This window comes from Miniopterus schreibersii, assembly GCF_964146895.1.
Source record: "Miniopterus schreibersii genome assembly, chromosome: 3".
NCBI lineage: Eukaryota > Metazoa > Chordata > Mammalia > Chiroptera > Miniopteridae > Miniopterus > Miniopterus schreibersii.
In genome coordinates, this window is record NC_138103.1 from 73,509,741 (window position 1) to 73,531,753 (window position 22,013).

Consider the following 22,013-nt stretch of genomic DNA (forward strand, 5'->3'; position numbering starts at 1 on the left):
TGAATCAAGAGAGGCTTGAGTCATTACTGCTTCACGATGTTAAGGAAAACAATTTTAAAATATCTATCAGTGTTAAATTAGATCATGGGAGGCAGGGACAACATCTGTCTAAATCACTGTGTACATAGTCTAGATGCCTCCTATTAAGACAGGCTTCTAGTAAATGCTTCCTTGCATAGATAGCCAGAGATAATGTTGAGAAAGAGGTGCCACAGGGCCTCTACTTTTTTCACGCCAAAGAACCCAGCAAGGGACCCATTATTAGGAAAGAATCCCTTTCTCCCACTTCAACATAAACCAGAAATGAGGAACCCCCGTCAGCTCCTGCCCTCTCGTGGAGCTACTTCCTTCGCTCTCTCCATCCCTTCCTTGTCCTTCCCAACGAAACGGAGAGCAGCCTGCCTGGAGAGACTGATGAGCGGGGTGTTCCTAACCATACTTCTCTACTGGGTACAGTCACTATGCTTCACACGTCCTTTTGTCTCTGTCTCCAGGTCTGTCTAAGCTCTGTTCAGCAATTCTGTGCTCCAGTCTGCATGCACTGGGCAGATCCAAGAGGCGTCTCTTTCCTTTCTCATTATTTGATCACTGGGCCTTACACGGGGCTTGCGAGTCTCCATGCGGGGGGTTGTTAGGGTACTCAGAGCTTAGCTTCATAATCTGACTCTCCCTCGCGGGTGGGTCCTTGGATTTTCTTTTAGGGGAGGAAAATGTGCCATGTGTTTTCTTCAGTTTACTATTAATAAAGCATGTACTTGGATCCCCATTAAATCCTCTGTGGTTGAGGCGAGAGTGTGGAGGTGGAAATTTTTCCCTTTAACACTGAGCACATGGCCGTGCACTCAGTACATATTAGCTCTGCTCACCTCCACCATTCTTCCCCTTTTTTCCAGCAGTTCTCTATGTCCCACATTCATGAGCTTTTTCTCTCTCCATTAATATGTTTTAAATACCGTGTTATACTCCATCTTTGCATGATAATCAGATAAACAAAGCCTGGCTCCAATTTTACCTTCTTCTCATTCAAGAAGAAAAACCTAAAGAGCAATAAGAAGGTTGAGGAGATCTGGGGTGTGGGGGGAGATATTTCTCTGAGATGTACTGTCTGAGACTCTGGACAAAATAACAAGAGCCAAAGAACGAGCAGCAGCAGAAGGCAGACAGGAGGGAGAGACAACGAACAGGCTGCTTCAGATTTCAGTGGAATGTCCTTGACACTGCAGGAGTCCAAGTAAAGACTGAAGAGCAACTACTTACAGTGTTTTAGAAAAGACCTGAGCATAGAGTAAGGGGTCAGAGATAGGATCCTCTTCTTGCCTATGACTCCACGATTTTAACACAGCTCTACGAGTTTATAAAACAGTGCTTGTTTTATAAACTGGAGAGTAACAAATTATGTTACAGTATATATGGTTTTAAATATCTTTCCCATAATAATTTATAAAATACCTTTAGACCTGGAACAAAAAGGTAGTCAGAATAATCAGGCAATCATGTTAATGAAGGGGGAAAGTTACCTGTCTGGAAGAAGACTCTGGAAATAATTGTCCGACACAGTGGGCAGGGAGTGCTCGCAGGATTGTCTTTGGCAAGGGTCCGTAAGCAGGGCTCACAGAAGATGTGGTGGCAGGGGTAACACATGTAGGGGTTGAAATAAACATCCAGACACACTGCACAGATGTAGCTTTCCTTTTCTTCTACATATTCATTCTCATCATCTGTACTCATGTCATTAGTCAAAGTCTGCAAAACATAAGCAAAACCAATTTTTCTTAGTTCAGTATGAGATTAGTTTCCTTGATAAAGAGAGACTACTTTATATTTTGTTAAAATGAATGAAAATGTTTATGAAAAGCACGTATTATCTATTTCTGTGACATACTCCAACTGACAGAAATACTACCTGGCAAAGTGAGAAGAAACTGAAAGCATACATGAAAAAACTCAGAAGTCTGAATTATTCTTTTTATATAATGCTAAATGCTAAAATATACCTAAGCACATTAAGTATACCTGTATCTCCATTTAACCAGCACTAGTCAGTAAGTGTGAGGTGTACCAGTCCCAGGATGACAGATTCCCCATCCATCCCACTCCCACCACAGCAAGAGACTGTCACAAGGTCACGGAGTCTTATATGGGCATCCACACACGAGGAGAAGTGAGGACAAGGGGATATCATTCCCCATCTTTCTATTGTGCAGGCAGTGTTCTCTATTCTGTGCTTTGCACCCTCCTGGACCTTAGAGCCAAGAAAAAGCCAAAGCGTCAGGTGGGTCAGGAAGCAGACAACGCAAAGAAACTTGTGGTGATTCTGGGATCAGCCGCGAGGCTGGGAAATGTGGCTGTGTCTCCCCCCTCCGGCCATATGGGATAGTGAGAAAGCCGCTGTTAAGAGGCAGCTATGACAGAGGCAGCTCCGAGGTTAACAGCCCAAGGCCTGGTAGCAGAATTCCTGTTACTTAATTAATCTCACAATTTCCTCATCTGTGAGGATGTTGCAAGAATTAAATGAGGTAAACCACTTAAAATGTTTAGCACTGTACTGGCATGTAGTGAATGTTCCATAAATGGTAGCCCCGGCCACCGCCTCCCTTCACCCCAGCCCCTCCTCCCTATTCATCTCTGCAGGCCCTGGAGCTTTCCCTGGAACCCTGAGAAACAGTTCCTCAGGCCAGGCCTGGACTCAGTCCACTGGGGCACAATGGGAACCTACACTTGGGTGATCGTGAAAAATGGAGATTAATGATTAACACGTGAGTGGGCCTTGGGTTTAATAAATACTAGTAAGTTACATGAAATGTGTAAGTTATGTAAATGAGGCCAACAGCCTTGAAAAGACAGAAAAACCTTTCTCCTGGCTACACTATTATTGGATTTATCCAGATGACTGGGCTTCCCCTCGGCCAGTGTCTTTCTGCCACTTGTTGGTAATTTCTCTTTTATGAAGGATGTATTTAAATCTTTATCCACCTATTTTTAATTGGGTTGTCTGAGTTTTCTTATAGACTTGTAGGTACTTTTACTTTCGTTATGTTTTATGGGTTAGATGTGTTGCACGTGTGGGTGTGAGGTCTGAATTAGCACTTCCCAAGAAGCTCGGAAACCCTGCATAGAAAAAAATGACATTAAGATAAGTCCCAAACTAGTGAAATCTATAAGACCACAGCAAATCAAACACAAAACTGGCCCCAATTCCCCCAAATTCAGGGCCTTTGAGATTCACACAGATACAACTTCTACTGAAGATAAACTCACAGTCAAAAATTATTAAGTATGCCAGAAAACAAGCTGCCAATGAAAATTGGAAGTAGATATATGAAAGGAAGAATTCATGAACTTTGAAGAACTACATATAACTGAAAAATATATAAAACATCTTAAAATAAGTGTGTTAAAAGAGAATTTAAAAGAAGAATACAGTCCATATGGCAAGAACAGGAGATAATAAAAATACAATAAAAACAAAAAGTGAATCTGAAGAAGAACCCACAGAGAGATAGTAAATATAGAAAAGCCAGGTTAAAGAAGACAGATTTAGTGAACTGGAAAACACTGTTAACAGAAACAATCTTTGATTCTTAGCTTATCTTAGAGAGACAAGGCAGGGGCTTCCATGAATCCTCCTAAGCACAGGATAGGAATAAAGGGAATTTCAGAAAATCATCTAACTCAGAGATAAAACCAAGGCTTCCCTAAAAATATCTTTTAAATAATACTCTATCTGCTTCTCTAATAATTAAATTGCATTGTGCTCTTCTAGGTAGGCAGTTCCCAACTCCAACATCAAATCTGTGGGAACAAGTGTTTTTTTTCTGACCATGTCACTGGCTGCTCTCTGATACGACTCTACTAAAACCTTCACCAGTCGCGATTTCTTTCAAATTCTTCCTTGGATCCACACTTTTAATTTCTCCAATGGCTTCTCACATTAAAAAAAAAAAAAGACACAAAAACACAGAATTCCCTTAGTCTTGCATTTTGTTTTAGCTGCCATCCCCCCTTTCTCTCCTCTGCCACAGCCAAACTTCTCAAATAAACTGGCTCCACTTGTTTTCCAAATGTTATCACTTCTGCAAATATTCTTCAGCTTGTTTTTAGCTGTTACTAGATCCAATAGATATGTTTAGGTTTTTATCTTTCTTGATCTCTTGGTTGCATCTGACACTGCTGATCATTCTCTTCTAAAACATTTTTAAATGTCTTTAAATATTTGTCACATCTCTTGATTTTTATGGCACAATATTTTCTTTTCTTGTCCTGCTTGTTGCTCCAGCGCATCTTTCTTTTGTCTCCTGAGAAGCTGGCACCCCTCAAGGCTTCCTTCTAAACGGCCTTCTTACTTTTCTTCCCAGTCTGTATGATTTCCCTAGGTGATGGGCCCACAGCTTCGGCTGACACCTGTACACAAATGACTTTCAGATTTAAAACTCCAGCCCTGGACTCTCTTTTGAGCTCCAAAATGACAAAGACACTACTTCAGGAAAGCCTTCTCTGACTCCCTAACCTAAACTAGGTACCCCAGTTATATGCTCTCACAGCAACATGTACCTCTCTGTTACCGCATTTATCATAGTTTGAATGTTACATATTTGTGTATGAGAACTTGATTAATGTGTGCCACTGCCACGAGACTGTAAGCTCTGTGCTGAATACGTTGCCTGCTATGTAGAACGCACTCAATATCAGCTGAATAAATGATCTATAGAATATGTTTAATAAGTTAACTATGTTTGCAAATAATTTAGTTTCTATATTCCTTATTTCTAATCCATTCTATTATCCCTATACTCTAAATCTATCTGCATTCTGATTTTTTCTTGATTGGGGGGAACAAGGCAGGGTCGTAGACGGGGAGCTGGGAAGTATGTGTAAGTCTGGAGATGTTCCTGAGATGTGTATGAAGCTCCCTTTCATTTGTGTCATTGTGAGAAGAAAAAAGGCAGCTGAGATTGCCAGCTAATAGCTTATTATTTTAAAATAAAACAAAGTTCTAAGAAGATAGAAATAACTGAGACACATTATGCCTCTTTAGGCCAGTCAGCAACATGTGACTAAAGGAACTCAAGTCCTCTTCACTCTATTGTATCCACTGTGTGGTGTCCTAGTTATAACCTCCCCTCTGGGAATAAGCTAGCTTTTTTGATAAGTAACGTAACAAGCAGAAAGTAGAACAATCTAGTTCTCCAAAACAGTACTTCATGTTTATAACCATCCTTATACTGATGGTTACGCAATATCTGTATTATATTAGGCACATGCTTTATTCCAGTTCCATGGACAGCAATAAAAATTCAGTTCACATATATCATATTTTACTTAAGCCTTTCAGGAATAATGCTGTGAATAATATTTTAAATTAAAATTTTAAGTGTTTTCCTATGAGTAGAAATTATTATATGTTATGAACTGAATGTTAGTGTCCTCCCCAAATTCATATGTTGGAATCCTTACCCCAATGTGATGGTATTTGGAGGTGGGCCTCTGGGAGGTTCGTAAGCCATGCAGGTTAACTCATGACTGGGATTAGTGGCCCTGTCCCTGTACCACATGGCCCAGAGAGCTCCCTTGCCCCTTCCAACACGTGAGGATGCAGTGAGGAGATGGCCATCTGTGAACCAGGAAGCAGCTCTCACCAGACAGTGAATCTGCAGGCCCCTTGATCCTGGCCTCCCCGGCCTCCAGGACTGTGAGAAATAGATGTCGTTTAATGCGCCTATGCTATTTTTGTTATAGCAGCCAGAGATGACTAGGCCAGTAGTGCATCTTCCACGTAAGTGACTGAATATGACATAGAGTACGTTATCGTTCTGATTAAAAAAGTAATACATGCAAGAAAAACACAAAGGAAATAAAACCCCAAATCACACTTTATCTCAGATAAGATACTCACTGTATTTTATGTTATTAAAATTTTTTTTCACCCAGCCGGGTGTGGCTCAGCGGTTGAGCATCGACCTAGGATCCAGGCGATCAGGGTTCGATTCCCGGTCAGGGCACATGCCCGGGTTGCGGGCTAGGCAGCCGATCAATGACTCTCTCATCATTGATGTCTCTATCTCTCTCTCTCCTTCCCCTTTCCTCTCTCTAAAATCAATAAAGATATATTAAAAAAAAAAGTGCTTTAAAAAAAAAATTTTTTTTTGATGTGTGTGCATTTGTTTTTTTTTACAAAAATAAGATTATAGTATGCATATTTTCCCACTGCGAACATTTTGCAAACCTGTATTCTTTTCTGTCCTTAATAACGGATGCAAAATATTCTAGGGCAGTGGCTCTTAACGGGCGATTTTGCCCAATGGGGACACTGGGCAGTGCCTGAAACATTCTTACTGCCATGACTAGATGGGAACGTGTGAATGGCTACTAGTGCCTGTGCAACTAGTGTGTGGAGGCCACAAATGCTGCTAAACATCTACAATGCACAGGAAGCACCCCACCCCAATAAAACTGTCCAGTCCAAAATCTCAGAAGTGACAAGGTTAAGAAAATACCGCCATCTGGGATGATATGGATGGATCTTGAGAATATCATGCTAAGTGAAATAAATCAGAAAAAGTCAAGAACCATATGATTTCCTCATATGTGGGGTAAAAAACTGAAAGCAACAGTCCTGGCCAGGTGGCTCAGTTGACTGGAGCATTGCCCCATATACTGGGTTCAATTCCCAGTTGGGGCACATACCTAAGTTGAGGGTTCATTCCTGGTGGGGCCGTAGGGGAGGCAGCCAGTAGATGTTTCTCTCTCTCTCTTTCTCCCATCTTTTCTAAAATAAATGGACATGTCCTCAGCTTGTTTGTTAAACAAACAAATAAAAACTAAAATACAAAATAAATTAATTTTTTTAAAAAGAATGGATAATCTTAACGAGACTATCCGGTACTCTTATTATGGCTTGCTTTATGACTGTATAGTTACAAAACCAGTTTTATTTAATAAGTCCATTTATAAATTCATTTTCCTCCAGCTCAAACTCTCTGAAATGCTTTTGGTAACATAACATATTACAAAAAGCATGCTATAAAATGCAAGAGGTTTTCTGATGTCCCAAGGTATAAAATATTTTATTGCTATTTAAACAAAAGAAATAAAGTAAACAATTTCTGTTTGAACAGCCATACAATACCAGAAACAAGGCACCAATGTGGTTCTGCCAGTCTCTGAGATGGGAGGAAAGAGAGTGAGTTGCCCGTGGATGTCCTTGGTCAATGTTAGCTCTGGGTCGGGGAGGGCATTTACTATAATGATTGTCATCCATTCATTTCATTCTTATTGAATTCCTATGTGCATATCAGTAAACAAAACCCAAACAGACCTTTTTTTGTGTGGAGCTTACAGTATAGTGGGAATAGAAAAACAACAAAATAAATATATATTTGGTGGTAATAAGTACCATAAAGAAAAATAAAGTGTAAGGAAATAGAGAATGTATGTGTGGGAGAGGCAGGCCACCAAGACAGGGTAGTCAAATAAGGTCTCTCTAAAAGAATGCTATTTGATTTAGAGATGTGCATGAAATGAGAAGCTCACATGGGTATTTGCGGGTAGATCCTTTTAGGCAGAAGAACTGAGAAGTGCTTGGTGTGCTCAAGAGGCAGTGAGGAGACGGCTGTGGCTGTAGCAGACTGAGTGAGGTGATCAGTGACACCATCAAAAAGAGGGCAGAGTGTCAGGGCAGAATGTTATAGTAAATCACTGAATAACCACTGGCTAAGTTCTGACGTAGCCCCGTCATCAAGTTTCCATTGGGAAGGTAAAAACTGGTGACTATGTATCAGGTACTCTGGCTCGTTAGCATATTTAATCCTAAAATCCAGTTTACAAACGAGGGATCCGAGATTCATACAGGTTAAGGCTCTCACAGTCTCTATGATAAACACAACATGCTTCATCATTAGGGCACATGACCTGCTGGTCCTTGCCATATAGTTGTGCTAGAACTGCTGGATTAAGCAAGATTTAACAGATTTCTTTCAGAAAGAATTCATCCAGGGCCTTTATTATACTGATATGTACTTTGAATGTCCAAAAAAAGACACTCATCCTTAACCAGTTTACAGTGTGTTTCCGTATTTAAGACACTATGGAAACACAGGCCAACATTCTGCGGAACGCTAACTGTGACATGCTGCTGTATATCACAGTCCTGGGTGGACTTAAGGTGCTGCTGGTTAATGTGGAAGGAAGGCGAACACAAGCGTCACTTGCTATTCCAGCCTGTTTGAGTTCAGAGAGTGGGGAGCAAGAAAACACGGAGAAAATGTGCATCTCCAAAACTGTTCAAATCCATTTGGTCCCTGAGTTCAAAGAGAGAGGGGTGCCTGTACGTTTTGATGGATGAGCTGCGCTTTAGCAGTTTTGTCTGACATTTGAAAAGGTAACATCTAAAGATATATTTTGTTATATCCAGCAAATAACTGTAATTTCAAGTAAAACCTTTATTTTAAATGCACATTTGCTCTCTTTGAAACAAAGCATTTACAAAATAAGCATATTCCAGTAAACATAATGCTTGTTTTTAGGATGATAGTTACTTATTTATACCTATTATAAAAAATTCATTAGTACCAGCATAGCTTTAAGAGAAAGACAACCGCTTCAAGACAAAGGGCACTGGGTTTCACAAGATCTCTGATTTAAAAATGTTTCTATCTGCAAAAACGAAGCCAAATTAATAATTCAGCTTGCTCTAAAATGCCAAAATCAATACAACAGCTTCTAACTCAACTATGGAACGATACTTTAAAGGACAACCACCTTGTTTTGAGCTAGACACACAAAAAGTAGCAAGCTTTTTCAAAGATAGGGCAGTGTTTACTAGCACACAGGAAAGTGCAACATACAGCAAAAGCAATTACCACCAGGAGCAGCGAGCTGTCCATATATAACGACTAAGAGCTGGGAAGAAAACAGCCTGAGGCAATGACTCTCAGGCAGTAACCAGCACCTGAATCCCCTGGGAACTTACTAAAATCCAGGTTCTGATTTGTTTGGTGGAATGGGACCTAGGATAGCGTATTACACAAGTTCTCTTGTGATGCTGATGGTACTTGTCAATGAACCTAACTTTCAGTAGCAAGACTAAAAGTATACTGTTTACAAAGTTCCTGCACCTGGGATGCTGTTGGTAGATAAGTACATAAGTAAAAATAATACTCAAATCCTTTCTTTCAAAACCAAAATCAAAAAATACAAAACACCCAGAAAACACCAATCACTACTATAATCCTTCAACTCATAAAAATTTCAACTGATATTTGAGTTTGGGGGAAAAAGAAACTAATTTGAATATTAAGAACTTAGAGGTCTCTTACTGAGGAGATGTTAATCTTCCTGGCTAAAAACTGGGATGTCCACCTAGAAGACTTGTCAGTCTTTGAGGGGATAATGACAGGGTAACAACTAGACAGAATCGAGGATGTAAAGATAAGCAACACATACCTAACAGTTGTCGCTTCTAGGAATTTGTCCTGAGGAAATGACAAGACTGAAGGTGTATGTATAGAATAAGTTATATCAGCCAATGACTGTGTGTTTGTTATCAAAGTGACCAAAGAAGGGGACTAGTTAAGAAAATTATGGTATGTCTACAAACTATACTAATCCATTTTATTTCAGGCCTAAAATGAAATACTAGGTGGCCAATAAAATGTTGATATAGATCTGTAGTTAATGACATGGGAAATTATTTACAGAACACTGTTAAGAAAAAAAGGCTAGAGCATAGTATGTGCAAAATTATTATTCTACTTAAATATATGCAAACATAGAAGGAGAGGTTATGAGGACTTTGGAAGGCTGTTTTTAACTAAAATAAATATCATTTAGTTTAATAAAAGCCAATGAATGAATTACTACATCTTTCCTGAGCACAAATGCATTGGTTTTAGAGTTATATGCCTCAAATTCTGAACTTGAATAAGCAACTTAATCTCTTTGTGAATCAGTTTCCTCACCTATAAAGGGGCATAGTAACAGTAAAACCTTTCCAAGGGCTGTGGCAAGGATTAATATGTGCTAATTGATGTAAAGTGCTTAAAACAGAACCTGGCATATAGTAAGCATGATATAAGAGTTGGCTATTTCTGTTTTTTAATTTTATTTTAATGATTAAACTGGTCTCTCGCTGACGCCTGAGATGATATCATTATAATTCTGCTTTGGCACCTGAGCCTACATATTAGCTCTAGGAACTCTGGAGATAAGTAGCAGACCTAAAGGTCTAAACTGGAGCAACAATACCCTGGAGTGGTCTTTTGGCAAGCAAGGCAGAACTCTGTACATGGCTATTCAGGAGTTTGAAACATGCAGTAGAATGACTGTTCATAAATTGCTGGTAAGAAGATAAACCGGTTCAATCTTTTTAGGATACAGTTTGGTATTATGTATTTAACCAACATCTGAACAATTCCATTCCTAGAATTTAGATTAAGAAAAGTAGCTGTGATATTCAGAACACAAAGACTTAGATTTAAGGATGCCAGTATATAATAACCAAAATTTGGAAACAATCTAAGTTTTCAACAATAGGATATGGCTGAAAAATATTTAATATAGTCATATATTATAATTTTTAAAAAACTATTTAATGTTCTAGAGTGTTAAATTTTGAAAAGCTGAATACAGACCTGGAGATAAAATAAGAACTTGTTGTTGTAAAGATTTTGAACATAAGATGCATAGAAGCATTTACAGACAGTCAATATTTCAAATGATCAAAATGTTAATATTTAAGAGAAAATTCACGCATAGATACAGACAAGAACATGGTGACAGACAGAGGAAAAGTAGGGTGGGGGAAGGTGGAGGTGGGCAAAGGGGGAATGAGTGGGCATGGAAAGAGACTTTGCTTTGGGCAATGGGCGCACGAGGCAATCGACAGATTCAATGTAACCCCTATCAAAATATCAATGACATTTTTCACAGATCTAGAACAAATATTCCTGAAACTTATATGGAAGCACAAAAGACCCCAAATTGCCAAAGCAACCTTGAGAGAGGAGAACAAAGTTGGAGGAACCACGCCACCTGGTATCAAACTACCACAAGGCCACAGTAACCGAAACAGCACGGTGGTGGCATAAAAACAGACACATAGATGAAAGGAACAGAATAGAGAGCCTAGAAATAATTCCATGCCTTCGGGTCTAGTGTATCAGTGTGTTTCCAAAATCTTCAAAGTCACTGGAGGTGATAAAATTCAGAACCAATGTGTGGAAAGCAGAGTTTGGAACAGCAATTTACGCTGTTGGGTGTTAGCTGGGCGACAGGAAGGGTAAGAAGTGACATGAAAGCAAGCGGGTCTCATCCTGTCTTTCACCCTCACTTTCCGGTACTCTACACCCCTCTCAACTCCCAAGGGCTTGCTCAGTTTCCTATTTGACTTTCCTTTCCACAGTAGCTGTAACTATTGAAAGCCTCTAATGCATGAGGCATGTGTCATTTAATCACCTAAGCGGCACTGTGAGGAAGTCGCCCTGCATCTTTCTCTGGAAGAGACACAGACCTTGAAACTGGACAGATTTGGTCTGGAATCACAGCTTGCCGTATAGCAATAGTACGACACTGGGCAAGTTTTTAATCTCTTTATATCCCATTTGTTTCATATCCTAATGGGGGTAAATGGAAAATAGTATAAAATTAGAAATATCACCTATAGAATAGGCACTAAATAAGCCTATGCCACTACATACTTTTTTTTTTTTTTTAAAATATATCTTTATTGATTTCAGACAGAGGAAAGGAGAGGGAGAGAGAGAGGGACAGAAACATCAATGATGAGAGAGTCACTGATCGAGCCCACAACCCGGGCATGTGCCCTGGCCAGGAATCGAACCGTGATCTCCTGGATCCTAGGTCGATGCTCAACCGCTGAGCCACGGCTGGCCGGGCCCTATAACATTCTTTACGCTGCATAGTATTTACCTGTTTAACGTCTCAATGTCTTTAGACTGAGCTCCGTCCAGGGCAGCGGCCTTGCCTTTGGGCTCTTGGTTGTATCCCAGTGTTCAGCATACAACACGACGTAAGATAGGTACTCAAAGGCTCCCTGGATGAATGGATGGAGCTCTACACCTTGATGATGCTTTGGTTCCTTGCAGATCGGGCATGTGACTATGGGCTTACATTAAGGCTCATTATAAATACAGCTTTCCAAAATTTATTTTTCTACTTACTACACAAAAAGCCACTGAGAATATGGTTCTCTACTTCAAAAGTCCTTTTTATGAGAGGCTTAAGGGAGAGGACTTCCCAACAGTACTAAAAATACTGGTTTCCAAAGCCACTAGTTTTTACTTCATGAACTGTGTAAGTCATTTCCCTTACTGTACTGGCTGTGTAAGTTTTGTGTATTAATTTCACCCTTAGCTTCATCTTATCTTAGCTATTCTTGCTATCCTCCAGATTTCTTTACTTAAAAATATAATCATATATGTATTTTTATATTCCTCAAATCTTTCTAGAAACAAATCGGAAGATATAAACATATTATTAACTAATAATATCAAACTCAGCCAAAATTATAATAATCTGTGGCTGAGACAATTCTCCTAGTGTTATGGTGCTTGAATGGGTAACTAAGGATGGTCAAGTTTCAGTTCCTACTATAACCAATCAGTATATCTCTGGATGATTCAGGTTTGAAGTAAGCATTTCAACACTGAAGGATATTTCCTAAATTGCATATTGGTTTAGTTCCCTCTGCCATTTCTCTTATGTTTCTCTCCATTCCTACATATACTGTCTTATTTAAAGTCCTCACCAGATTGGTTGATATTCTACTTTCTGATCTCCTAGTTTCCAGACAACTATCTCAGTCTCCACAATATGCTAAGAAGAGTAATCGTTCTAAAATGTAAACCTGCCATCAGGGCCTCTTTGTTGCCAAAAAGTCTCCTGAGCACGGACTACAAGCCTGTCACTGAGTTCTCCCGACAAGGTTACCAGTCTTTTGTCTATACTGAATTATGTGAGGTTCAGAGAAAGAGCGAGGCTCACTGGTGCTTCTGTACTATTCTCTGCATTGCTCTCAGTGTCTGGACTGCTCTTGTCACCTTGTCTAATGAACAAAAACCTTTCATCTTCCAAGATCACATCTCATTTACCAGACTCTGCTCAAGCATCACGTGTCCTGTGAAACATTTTCTTTTGTTTACCATTTTTTATTATCTTGCAATGTACCTCAAATACTTATGATTACGGTCATTATATTCTTTGGGCTCATGACCTAAAATCATCTTTTTTTTTTTTCCAATTACAGTTTACACTCAATATTATTCTGTTTTCGTTTCAGATGTACAGCACAGTGGCCAGACAATCCTCAACCCCTGACATTTCCAGTAGGCACCTAGCCCCACACATAGCATTAGGATATCACTGACTACATCCCTCGGCTATAACGTACACCTCTGCGGCTGTTCTGTAACCACCCACCTGCACTTGTCAATTCCTGTGAAACATTTTCAGTCTTCTCAGGTAGAGCTAACTGATCCCTTCCTCTTCTGTACCCCACGGCACCCTCTAAGATGCCCAGTATTATACTTTATTTCCATTCTTCTCTCTTCGATGCCCTAGGTTTGTATTCCAGTGCCTAGCAGAGGGCCTGACACATGGCAGGGGCTTGCACCTGGATTGAAAGGATTCTTCGCTTGGGCCCCTTGTTTATTTTTTCTGCCAAGTGCTATGATTATTCTCCTGAAAGGACTGTTGTGCAGCGTGGAGAAGGGAGCAAATGAAATGGCTGTTAACACTTGCAAACCGACTGTTCCGAGCAGCGGCACGTGGTGCGTGCTCCAAGACAAAGAGGCACAGTCTCCATCTACCCGCAACCTTCAAAGCAGCGTTTCTCAGGAGGCAACTTTTAACCCGTTACTGAGTCAGGAAACAAAGTTAGGTCAATTTAGTCAAGAAATCAATCTTTCAAGTCAAAAGAGTTTGGAGAACTCTGCAAAAAGAAATTCTGACAACCATGTAGCGTCAAGACATTAAAAACACACCACACGATTCCTTTTGTTTTAGCCGTTCCTATACATGCAGAATGTACGACTACCTTCCAGCTCTAGGGTCAGAGCAATTCTGATTCATGGCTACGGTAAAAATCAATGATTTCAATAGGCTCAATTAAATTAATCTGCCTTCACATGTAGTCCAACTGGAACTGGGGCCATGTTCTGTTCCCCTCCCACTGCCACCTGACAAGGTTCCCTACTGTGCTCCTTGGGCAAAGCAGATGCTGCCTTGTTCACCCCAATCTTCTCGGGAAAGGGAGTCCGAGGGCAGAAACTGAGTCCCTCTGTGGGTCTCTGATTCCTTCCCAGGCCCTAACCTGACTGACCTCTGTGTCACCAGGTTTTCCCCTGAAGCTCTACCGCTATGCCTAGTAACTATTTTCTCTTCTTTCTGGACATTTTTCATCCTCACCACATGCCAGCCTGGCCTACTCCTGGCCTTCCACCCAGTCTCGCCTGTTGAGAGCCTGGCACTCATGTGGACACTGCCACGCCCTCATTACAGTGCTGTTATCCCCGGCTCTGCCAGTCTACTCACTGGGTGACTTCTGCAGCCACGCTCTAACCCTACTAAGTTCTACAATGCAAAGCTGTGTATTAATTTTGGTCCTCTAGGGACTATCAAAAGATCTGCAACTGTTTCAAAGATTATGATTAATTCAGCTGCAATACAGAATAAAGCTTGACTTTACAACCTGTCATCTTGACTTTCTTTATAAAACTGAGCAGTTGATAAGTTTCAATTTTCTGCTGAAGTCATAGTACTTGGGAAACAACTCATGGAAAATGTTCCTATTTGTTATTTGCATAAAAAGTGTGTTTACATAGACATGCATACATACACATATATAGATACCTTAAATTTCACAAACATTAACTGCCCTTAATAGTACTTCAAAGCTTTTATTTCTGAACAGTTTTTATGCAAAATATCATCTTCCTCAGATTCTTAATTTTAGATTGCTGAATATTTTTTTAACCTCACCTAAGTATATGTTTTATTGATTTTTAGAGAGAGAGAAAGGGAGAGAGAAAGAAGCATTGATGTGAGAGAGAAACACTGACTGGTTGCCTCCTGTACTCACCTCAACCCACAACTTAGGTATGTGGCCTACTGGGAACTGAACCCACAACCTTTCTGATATACAGGACGATGCTCCAACCAACTGAGCCACCCAGCTGGGGTTACAATGCTGAATATTTTTATTTTAATGAATAGAAGGACTCACTGATTGTCAATTAATCAACAACAAATTTACATTATTCAGCTATCCAAATCAAAAATGACCTTAGTTTTACAACTTCTTAGCTACTTTTCAGAAAGAACAAACTCATTTTTGAGAAAAGTATAAAATATGAAACAAGCCTAATATAGGCACATATTCTAATAAATGCTAAAAAATATAAGACAAGTTTTATTTGAAAGTAAAACTTTAAGGGGTCCTTGTTCTTAACAGGCTTTGCTTCTTTAGCAGCAAGAATAAACATGCTTGGTAAGAAATGAACAAAGTAAATCATCATTTACACAATATATTGAAAACCTAAAAAGTAAATATTTTATAAAATTAGAATATCAGAAACATGTGGGCACACAGGAACTCTTACACAGACATGCTGATCTATAAAGAAAGAAAGGCAAAAGCAGGAAAGTACCCTTAAAATGAAAAACTTATATCAACAACCCTAAGTATGAGAAACTCAAAGGTAGACACTAGCAGTCAGTAGATGAAAGACGACCCCTGTTAAGTGAGGCTGACTGGCACTGACCCCAGCGAAGCTACACTGCTAAATGCCAATCTGTGTGCGTGTTGGGGGTGGGGGAGTGGTGGCTGGATTAGAAAATAAATGGATAATTAATCTATAGGCAAAAATAATCTTTTACGGCTATTTAGAAACTATTTTGATGTCAATAACAATAACAATCCTTTTAATATGTCATAGTTGAAATATTATTCAATTACAACATATTGTTAAATTATACATTTCGTTTTTGTGATTATTTAAAAATATTAACAAAAGTTTTCTTGCCAACGCTACCACTTACTTGCTAAATGACTTGGATTAAAATAATTTACCTCTCTAAGCCTCAGTTTCCTTGTCTATAAAATAAGCATACTTATGTGAAAGGGTTATTGTGCAAATCAGAAATAATATAAGTAAAGATCCTAGCACTCTGCTCTTTTTAATCACACAGCTAACAAACAGCAGTTTCAGAATTCAGGGTTTTCAAAATAGAAAAAAACAAAGTTATTATCATTATTGCAAGTACCACTCTGTCTTAGTACTGGCTTTGAAAGAAACAACTCTACTTTTGGATTTCTTATCTAATAAAACTAAGAGAAACTATTCCATTTGAGAAGGCTCCCCCTCCCACTTTGACACGCATACACTCAACTGCACTTGTTCTCAGCTGGCATTTTATTTTTCATGATTTGACCACTTAAGATTCCTGAGTGACCTTTAGCAAACTATTCCAATTCAGTCATGAAAGAAAAGAAGGAGGAAATTAGAAATCACTTTATATCACATTCAACAAACAGCTATTAACTGCCTATGTGATAGCTGGGCCTGTGAAGTATTAAGTTGAAAAACTCACAGGCCCTGCCCTGTAGAGGCCCACAGTCTAGTCGGGGACATGTACAAATCCCACAGTGCGTTACCTGCTGTGATCAGGGCACTTCTACAGAGCCTAGGGGCTGGGGAAGCAGCTAAACTTGCCTGCGTAAGTTGATCAGAGACTAATATTTTAATTGAGTCTTGAAAGATGAGTACCTTCTTAAATGGAGAATGCAGAGTAGAGAAATCAAAATAGAGGGACTGGTTATAGATGTATGAAAGCCCATATCATTTTCTAGGAAGTGGGAAGAACCTGGACCAAAAGGGGCGAGGGAGGCTCGAGGGAAATGATATACTGGCTTAAGTCATTTCACTCCCCTCTGCCAGCACCCACTCCACTCTGTAGCACAAGTTTTGCTGTTGATTTTATCCCGAATTTAGGGGATATGCCTATTTCCAGAAAACTGCACATGTCACCTGAAAGTGAAAACCAGAACAGATGGAGGATCTACAGCTCCTTCAGAGTAATTACCCCAAGCATTATCACAGGTAGCTGTTTCATTCCCTCTAACAAACATAATAAATACCCTGAAAGGCAGCTTAGTGAAAGCACCAGCAGCCTTTGCTGACCACAGCAAGAGGAAGCCTTACTATGATTTGTAAACTCTTTTTCACAAAGCGCAACTCACTTTTCTTAATCTCTCAAAATCTAAAAATATGCCATTCCATAGTCTACCCCAATATATGAAATTCTTTGATGGAAAGAAATGATTTTTACTATTTTGCTACAAGAGAAAATTTGGTGCCCTCTGGTGTTGGAAAACGAGATGATCCATGCCACTTTCACAAACTAGCACTCCATAGTTTCTTAAAAAATGCCTAACCTATGGACACGGACAATAGTTTGGTCAAGGCCTTGGGGGGGGGGGGGGGCAATGGGGGAAAAAGGGAAACATCTGTAATACCTTTAACAATAAAGATAAACTTTTTAAAAAAGCATATAATGTTGCCCTGGCTGGTGTGGCTCAGTTGGTTGGAGTGTCATCCCAGACACAGAAAGGTCATGGGTTTGATTCCCAGTCAGGGCATATACCTAGGCTGTGGGTTCTATCCCCTGCCCCAACTGATCAATGTTTCTTTCTCCCTCTCTCTTCCTTCCCCTCTCTCTAAAAAAATCAATGAACATGTCCTTGGCTGAGGATTTTAAAAAGCACAGAATTTTAAAGCTGAGTAGCACATTCCAGTGCAGCACAGATACGTACTTTTTTTTACTAGAAATTTTTGCTCATGGATTATTAAATATTCAATTTTATTTTGATGAAGTATTAAATGGAGCTCCTTAGGAAAAAGAATACCTGCCTATATTATCTGTTGAAGCCTGCAGCTTCACAGCCAGGAGAACAAAGGTGAGTGATCTAAGATTCTGTAGCAAAAACAATGAATAAAAAGGGAATTACATTATTAGGGTAGTACGATTTATAACTGATTCTTCAATGTATTACAAAATATTGGAGTCATAGAAAATGAAAGAAAACAGAAAATAACAGCTGTGGTAACACTGTCACCTTAAGAACTAACACAAACAACAGAGTTGGAGCCGCAGGTGTGAGGAGAGGGGGCAAGAACAGCTCAGCCTCAGACAAGTTTTAAGGAGGTTTGAACAGGACCCGGAGGCACTGCCAGCAAGTGACTATGATTTTTAATGGGGCAATGAGGGAGACAGCAGGTGGGCAGTGACTACCTTGGGTAACATGGTAAATGAAGCCAAAAGTAGAGGTTTAGGATGTAAATCAGGCACAGTCTTCCCAGTGCACCCGAGGCCAAAAGAGCTGGAGGCATAGCCTGCTTCTAGCTGTCAAACCCAGCGAGCACCAGGTCCAGCCCTATGTGATAAGCTCAACTGTCACTCTGGGACTAGCCTGCTGAAGACTGTTTTACCCTTCCCCAAACAAGTTGACCTTACACAAAATTTGGGAAAGGATAGCACGTATCTTGGCTATTCTCCTACTTCCCAATTTCCTTTTCCCCCGGTGCCTTCAGGTTCCTCTCTAGCTGCCAAACTTTGTCATCATCAGAGCTTCCCCATGCTCCAGCAGCCTAACAGCTCATGAAAATCAGGTAATACAAGTAAAACACCCCGTACTGTGCCCAGCATACACTAAAGCTCAGTGAACGTGAACAGCTGCTATCATCACTCTCACCACCACAACTCTCCATTCCATTCCCGCCCTCCCCCTTGCTCCTAGTCGGACTTTCATTTTCTTCATACCAGACTAAGAAAAGCTATCTGAATATACTTGGACATGGATATTTATACTGTCTTTTCCTACAAGCAAGGAGCTACATTAGGTTGGAAAATACAAGATGAAAATATTCTGTCTTCTCCAATGTGGTTCTTCTCCCAATTCCTCTTCTGCCTGCTTCCTGGTGACAACTGCCATTCCTCTGTTACGGCCACCAGAATCTGTTCTCTTTGTTCATTAATACATCATTTGCCAAGGACCCTATCGACTCAGTTCTAAATCACTAATTCCTTTGTGTTGACCTCTCTTCTTTCCAATAATTCTAAACCCTGACTACACATAGGAATCACTTGTAATATATATGTAATATACAAAAATGCACATAGCGATGCCCAGTCTAGACCAACCAAAGCATCACTGATGGGATTCAAGCGTGGCGTTTTTAAGAGCTCCTAATGGGATTTCAAGGTACAGCCAGGCAGGGTTAAGAATGACTCTTAGCCTCTTCCCTTAAATCATTTACCATGCTTGAAGCATTGAATACACCATTTGTTTGTTCAGTTCATTCACTGAGCAGCCACTGACTGAGCTCCTAGTGTGGGCCCAGCCTGGAGCTACTCAGAACTCTCCAGCAGCTGTGTAGCATCCTCACGATCCAACGTAGGTTTCTGACCACTACATCATAATTCTCCTCTCTTCTCTGTCATCAACCTTTCAACTTCTGCCCAATCTTCCTGCCCTCCCTCCCCCAAGCAAGCTTGCTTTTTTTGTGACTGCTCTGGGACTTCCAATGGCATCTCAAGTTTTTGGTCAAACCAATCCTATGGCATTTCTGCAAATGTATGAGAGAGGAGACCGCTGAGGTTCACATGTGTCTTCCCCACTCACTCAAAAGTCCCCAAGGGGAAGGACTGTATTCTATTCATTTCTGCATCCTCAATACTTAGTGTACCGTTTCCAGCACATGGTGAACTACCCAGCGGGCATCACTTAAATGCAGAGGAGGATGAGTGAATAATTAAGGTATATGATACTACAGTGTTTTCTGAATCACCAAACAGCAAAATATGTGAGGGGGAAATAAAAAAAAAATCCTCTGTGGTATGATGATGATGAAAGCATGCACTTTGGGATCTAGACCTGCCACATGCTAGGTCTGTGAGCCTAAGGAAGTTATTGAACCTCTCTGATCCTCAGTTTCCCCATCTGTAAAATGGTGATAATAATAGAAATCACCTCATAAAATGATGTAGAATTAAATGAAGTAAAGAAGTCAGAGAAGTACCCAGTGTATATACAGTAAGATGTGATAGGCAGAAAAATGGTTCCCCAAAGATGTCCATTTCCTCATCCCCAGAACTTATGAATATGTTACCTTACGTGGCAAAGGGGACTTTGCAGCTGTGATTAAATTAAGAACCTTAAAATGGAGAGATGAATTTGGATTATCTAGGTAGGCCTAACATAATCACAAGGGACCTTAGATAGGTCAAAGAGAAGATGTAACAAAGGAATCAGAGGTGGAATGATTTCATTGCTAAAAGGAGGCCACAAGCTAAAGAAAGAGATCAGACACTAGAAGCGGGAGAGATCAAGAAGTCAAAGGATGTAGCAAATGCAGTCATATTAAATGCTTAGATGACAAAAAAGAGATTCCAATTAATAATGCAAGTTTCTACCATAAAAAATTTTATAAGGAAAAGGAAAATAAAGTTAAAACAAGCAGAAGAAAGTAAGTAATAAAGGTAAGGGCAGAAACCAATGACTTTGAAAATAGAAAAAATAGGAAAAATAACTGAAACTCTAAGTTGGTTCTATGGAAATGTCAGTAAAATTGATAAACCTCTAGCAAAATTACACACACACAAAAAAGAGAGAGCGGCGGTGTGGGAGAGAGAGAAAAGATACTAAAGGTTATTATCATGATTGGAAAGAGAGATATCATTACAGACCCAACAGACAATAACAGTATAATAAAGAAATATAAACAACACTACACATAAAATTTCAAAAACTCAGATAATTCACTGAAAACAACAAACCACCAAAACTTACCCAATATGAAATATATCACCTGAATTGTCCTATAACTATTAAATGAATTAAATCCACAGTTAAAAATCTTCTAAAAAAATTCTTCAAGCCCTGATAGTTTCATTACCAAATTCTTTTAAAAAGTAATATCAATTCTCCAAATATTTTCCAGAAAATAGAAGAGGAAAGAACACTTCCTAACTCATTTCATAAGGCAAGTACTACCCTGATATCAAAACCAAAGAGTATAAAAATACGGAAAATTTCAGGCCAATATCCTTCACTTACAGACAGGGGTGGGGTTAGGGAAGAAATCCTCTAAAAATATTGGCAGACAGTATCCAGCAATATATAGAAAGAAAAATACAACATAATAAAGTGGTATTTACTGTGGGAATGAAAGACTGGCTCAATATTTGATAAACAATATTAACACTGAAAACACATGATCATATCACAACTGATGCAGAAAAAGCATTTGAGAAGATCAACATCCATTTGTGATAAAACTTTCAGCAAACTAGGACTAGAAGGAAACTTCCTTGACCTGATAAAAAGCACCTACAAAAAACTTGCAACTAACATACTTAATGGTGAAAGGCTGATGCTTTCCTCCTAACATCAGGAAAAAGACAAAGTTGTCTGCTCTCACCACTTTTACTCAACATTGTACTGGACATTCTAGCTAACTCAATAGCACAAAAGAGGTAAGATCCATGCTAGATAGCAAGAAGTCAGGCTGTATTTATTTGCAGACAACATGATCATCTAAGTAGAAAATCCAATAGAATCTACCAAAAAGCTACTATTCCTAATAGGTGAGATTAGAAAGTTTGTAGGATATAGGATCAACATAAACAATTTATTTCCATTTATTTCTATATATTGTCAATGAACAATTAGAAATTAAAATGTGATAAAACAATACCACTAACCAACATTATAAAAATATGAGCACTTAGGGATAAATTTGATAAAGGACGTCAAAGGTCTGTGCTACTAATATTACAAGATACAAAGTTAAAATACAAGTCAACTGTGTTTCTACACACTAGGAATATACAACAGTAAACCAAATTTTTTAAAAAAATTAACAATAATACCAAAAGGTAAATACTTAGTTATAAATCTAACAAAACATGCACAGGTTCCCAATGCTGAAAACTGCAAA

At 39.4% G+C, this 22,013-nt stretch overlaps 1 protein-coding gene across 6 annotated transcripts in view; it reads right to left on the reverse strand.

Moving 5' to 3' along the window:
• Positions 1–22,013, reverse strand: part of RNF180 (ring finger protein 180) — a 68,631-nt gene that overhangs the window by 14,156 nt on the left and 32,462 nt on the right. For all 6 annotated transcript variants that reach the window (XM_081132650.1, XM_081132647.1, XM_081132648.1 and 3 more), the window contains one exon: positions 1,518–1,743. In XM_081132650.1, coding sequence (XP_080988776.1) covers positions 1,518–1,743 — 226 coding nt within the window. The remainder of the gene's footprint in view (positions 1–1,517; positions 1,744–22,013) is intronic.